The sequence below is a fragment of the Nicrophorus vespilloides genome, unplaced genomic scaffold (assembly GCF_001412225.1).
Source record: "Nicrophorus vespilloides isolate i.1.1-1 unplaced genomic scaffold, Nicve_v1.0, whole genome shotgun sequence".
In the NCBI taxonomy this organism is placed as follows: domain Eukaryota; kingdom Metazoa; phylum Arthropoda; class Insecta; order Coleoptera; family Silphidae; genus Nicrophorus; species Nicrophorus vespilloides.
Genome location: NW_017096144.1, coordinates 57,707 through 62,674, shown reverse-complemented (window position 1 = coordinate 62,674; position 4,968 = coordinate 57,707). Strand labels below are relative to the sequence as shown.

Sequence of the window (4,968 nt, the reverse complement as noted above, 5' to 3'; positions counted from 1 at the left end):
TATTTCTTTATTTTCATTTAAGATTTCTTCCCTGTTTTACAATATCGTATCCGTAGCACGGAGAGAGAGAAAGAGAATCGGTTAAGTACACTTATTGCTTAATAAAATACGTGTGGATCGATTTTTCTTTTTATTATTCAATTATAGTTACGCAATCGCGGCAAGTCGTCATTGCAGCTCGCCGGAAAACTTGTTATGCATAATTCCGATAACACAAATAAACTTGTTGTTGCCGCGAAATTGTTAATGGGCATTAACAATAGAGAATATGCGGCTTGATTGACTCTCAAGAGTGGTGCATGTGTGTGATTGCAATTATGTTTTCATTCAAAGCAAGTCCGCGCAAAGGCCACACATCTCTGTACAAATTAAATATTCAATTAAAAACATTACAGAAAATAACGTACTTGCTAAATCCTCGTTACAATATTAGAACGGAATCCCCGTTCCGACGTAATATCCATATGAAACCTAAACAATCGTTTCTCCTATCACAGAGCGTATTCATTTCCCACGTTGAAAACAATCCTTACAAAATACAATTTCAAAATATGCAATCGATCAAGAGAAAGAAGGAAATTAGATCAAGTAACATTTGGCAGTAAAAATTGGTGAATATATCATCAAATTATTGCAATTGTATAATTTTAATTTTGAAAAAATATCTAAGTTGGCTTTCACTTATTGTCAGTACTTGAAAATTAACGCTCTTTTTTTCTTAGAACACAGTCATTTACAATATACCAATTAAATTATTAATAATATTTCGAGTAAATAAAAATAATATAAGAATAATCAATGCGATGTTGATTATAGAATAAATACTATAACGCGGAATGTTGACAAAATGATCTCCCTATAACAATAAAATATACATTCTAACATAACCCAATGTAATGTTGTAATTATTTGTTGCTTAAATAGAAATGATGTTACGAAGGTCTTACAGATCGGTGACAGGACCGGAAACAACCTGATACGAAGGTGTATGATGCTGTGACATCATGGAGGACGAGGACTGCGATTCTGTCGTCGTCTTGCTTCCGTCATCTGACATATCCGCGAGATCCTTCTGCCTCAAATGAATGGAAGATAATCTGCAACAAAGCGAAACAGAGACACATTTTTGTTCTTTAGTGATTAAATATTTAACTTGTATCATGTTTTGTTCAAACCAAGATAAGATTGTAAATGGAAAGCGTAACGGAGTTTTTTTGTTTTGTTTACAGAAATTGTAACTGTTATAAAGAACTCACTGTAATATCTTCTGGTCCGACACCTCCTTCTTGGTCCTGGCGTCTTGGAGTTCGCGCCTCAATAGCAGGTTCTCCTTCTCCAACTCGAATACTTGTCGTGCTGAGCTTCCTGTGTCATCATGCATGGTAGGCGACGCGAACGTCAAACTATCCTCGGATCTGCAAAAGTCCGAAACTGGTAAAATAGCAGCAGTGCTCGAAAACTTAATGCCGAGTTTGTCTTTCTGAAGTTCGCATCAAGTTTAAATGTATTCTGGCAGTACGGTATATTGTTCATTAAAACTGGGTTGAATTATTTTTGGTAAAAAAAAATGTTTTGTACTTGTTTTCCTTTTATCCCCTCCGGGCTGTTGGAAAGTTATGGCTGGCAGATGGATAAAAAGGGAATATTCGGACTGTTTCAGCAGTTCGTGCCGAATTGTCGGTGGCGCGAATAGCGCTTGGGGATGACGGTGGAGGCGGCGGGTGCAGATAGCGCCCACCATGCCAAGATCATGCCTTATCTCGCAGCCATATTTCGTCACCAAATGTAAACACGTCGAGAAAATTACTTGCACACACTCCCATTGGTCGTGGGTTGGATGCTTTAGCTAGGACAACCTTATGCTTATCCTTTGATGCACCGAAAATACAGTTTCATAGCTCTCCAATTGTCATGAACAAGCATAGCCTAATTCAAATAGATTATCACATACCTGCTATTATTCATGTTGAGAGATTTCATTTGCTCCTCCAGCTTCGATAACCTCTCACTGTTGCGACTTTTCTCCGTCGTCAAATGAAATTGACCCTGGAACAAACGGATTTTATATTATATTATAGCTATTAATCTTTAAATTAGGGCGGAAATACATTTTGTTTATTATTCTTTATATTAAAAGAAATAGTTACATCAAATCTTCAAAAATAGACAATTATTTTCAAACTAATTATTTAATCAAGTGAGAACTAATTCTCCATTAACTGTTGATGTTTAAAAATGTAGCTTATGCTTATAACTAACTACTAGTAATCAATTAGAAAAAAGGAATGTGTAAAAGTAAACGAAATTTTAAATGTGATGTAATATATAATTAGAATGATTAGTGATTAGAATTCAAGAACGAATTTCTTATCAGAGGATTTAGCAGGATTATCCGTTTAACTTATTTATTTACAATGTGCTCTTATTATTCTCAATTCCAATTATATCGCGCAATCATTTTTATTCTAATAAATCAAATGTTTCGAGTGGTTGTTGGCTGGCATTAGCGCAGCGATTTTATTAGTTTTCACGGATTTTTTCCGATTATCGTGAGCATATGGCAGCCGGCATCCGTTCAATTATACCATTGCCGTTATTAGATTTTTTAGATTTAATTAACAAAAGAAAATATATGCGCAACCTTCGCCATTTGTATTCTTTCAATCGGCGATTTGCATTTACAATCTTCGCTGCTTCCTCCTACCTGGACGACAACTTCTTTCAACCTTGGATGCTTCGCAGGTGAAAAATAATGGAACGAAAGGCGAGGTGAAAAAGGCATTTAATAAATGCAAATCTTGACTGTTTTTGAGGGGAAAACGTGTCAAAACATTGAGGTTCGAGAGGGTTCTTCGCGAACGTGAAGATTTCTTTACAGCAATGCTTTTAGTGAGAAGCCTTTTTCTGCTAATCCATTCACTATTGGACGTGGCCATCAAGGAAATGTAAATAAATACATTGAATGACTGACCTCCCAAAAAGGGAATAAGGTAAATTGTAAATGGGATTATCTTTTTTGACTTGACAAAACACTTATTTTAGATAACAAAAACCAAGTACACAGATTTGATATTTTAACCGTAACATATTTTCCTCCACATAAGTTACAGTATTTGGAGTAAATAAAAGAAGTAAATTTCTCGAAAATTAATTATCCTTTTTATATAATTAAAATGAAAGTATTGCTTAAGTATATAAAACAATGAACAAATCTTTGTAGAACCTATTTTCTGGTTAGAAACAATATTGAATTGCTATAATAAAGTGTACAGTATGGATATGGTCGATGTAAACGTAAATTAGAGATGCAGTAGAATAAATGTGTAAGTTGAGAAGGAAAGCTGCGTGTGAAAGTAGTCATCGACGGAATCGTTTCTCTTCCACTTTCCTTTGCTTATTTATTTATACAGTTTTGTTTTTCGGTGAGGAAAATAATAATGGATGGACGAACGGTTGGAAGGTCTTACCCACTACTATCCTCGCCCTCCGCAACGATGTAATCCGATACGTCGGAGCGGCTATACAACAAACAACCCGAGTCTGGATGATGGCCTTTAATGGAGAGACACGGCCACCCCCGAATAACCGCCGTCCTCGCTGCCGCCGCCGCAGATTAAAATCCCCATTAGGGCAATTAACCGGAAGAGCCGCTGTTTGATGAGAGCTGTGCCCTTTCGTACAAGCAAGCAATCGTCTGATATTTCAGTAGAATCGAGGAAGAACCACAATTCGATATAATTTTAAAACTGCCCATTCATTCCCATCAAAAAAGAAAAGATGAAGGAAGACGATACAGCCAGCACCTTTGTCGAGGATCCGGAAGTGTCGCGTAAGCTTTTAGTGCGTTGCGGTTTCACGCTTTTAGTACCTGCACCCATCGACCACCCAAATTGCACCACCGCCTGCCCCACAAAAGTATACGCATCACAACAACGAAAGGAAAACATCTTAAATACTCATTATTGCGTACGCAATAACAATAAACAGATTTACTTTGTAAGAAAAACTGAAAAATTTCGGACATCACATTTGAAACCAAAAATAAAACGCTTTAATCCAATCAGGAAACGATCTTCGGCATTCAGTCATTTAACAAATCGATTCATCCCGCGTTCAAACAGTAAATCCCTATCGATCATCAGCAATGATGGAGCGGTGCGAAAACCCTGTCTCTGTCCTTCTGACTGAGACCTTCGCTTCTTCTCTTCCAGTTTAGCCGATCTACTGGAGGGATAAAGAGTAGAAAAAAAAGAAACTCGATCTATCTACTACGGTTGATGAGAACACACTACTTCTCTTCGCAAATATTGACGGAACGCAGTCCACGTACTTAGCTAGGGAAATCTTAATAAAATCAATACATAGCACGTCAAACCTTAAAATCATCGTATGATGCAATATCGCCTTAATATTCTACATATTAAAAAAAAATAGAATATTAACTGCATCGCCTGGAAAAAAAAAATGCAAGTGGTAAAATTGAATGCGCTATGTCCACACGCCAATATTGCTGCGCAAATATAAACAGTGTACTTTATATTATGTACAAAGCATACATGAGGGAAATATAAATTTGCACAGGGCTTTTGCAGTCGGACAGGGCTCGCGTCCGGATCTGCTGCGATTCCATCAAATCTGGAAACAGTATATATGCACATCCTCTTTTTTTAAATTCTAATTTAGTGTTTAAATAACGCGCGCATGGATAGACGGCTCATTCTGGTAAAGGGTCGAAGGTACTCACAAATGGGCAAATACCGTATGCAACTCTATGTGTGCCCGAGCTACAAATTAAAATACAACCTCGGATATAAAGAGATTCTTGTTAACAAAAATATTTAGTGAAACAGATCATATAATGTTTAGACAGTTTTGATGTTTTGTGTTTCGTAATTACTTGAAAAACAATACTTATGATGTAGTTAACTCAATTAGTTCTAATATTTCGTTGTATTGTCCGGCAAAGTT

The 4,968-nt window shown here is 36.5% G+C and overlaps 1 protein-coding gene across 1 annotated transcript in view; it reads right to left on the bottom strand.

The window, feature by feature from the left end:
- The window catches only part of LOC108569794, a 6,120-nt gene continuing 1,152 nt past the window's right edge, over positions 1-4,968 (bottom strand). The window contains exons 2-4 of the mRNA XM_017931482.1: positions 1,952-2,046; positions 1,257-1,415; positions 1-1,097 (exon numbers count right to left, since the gene is read on the bottom strand). Coding sequence (XP_017786971.1) covers positions 944-1,097; positions 1,257-1,415; positions 1,952-2,046 — 408 coding nt within the window. The 3' untranslated portion in view covers positions 1-943. The remainder of the gene's footprint in view (positions 1,098-1,256; positions 1,416-1,951; positions 2,047-4,968) is intronic.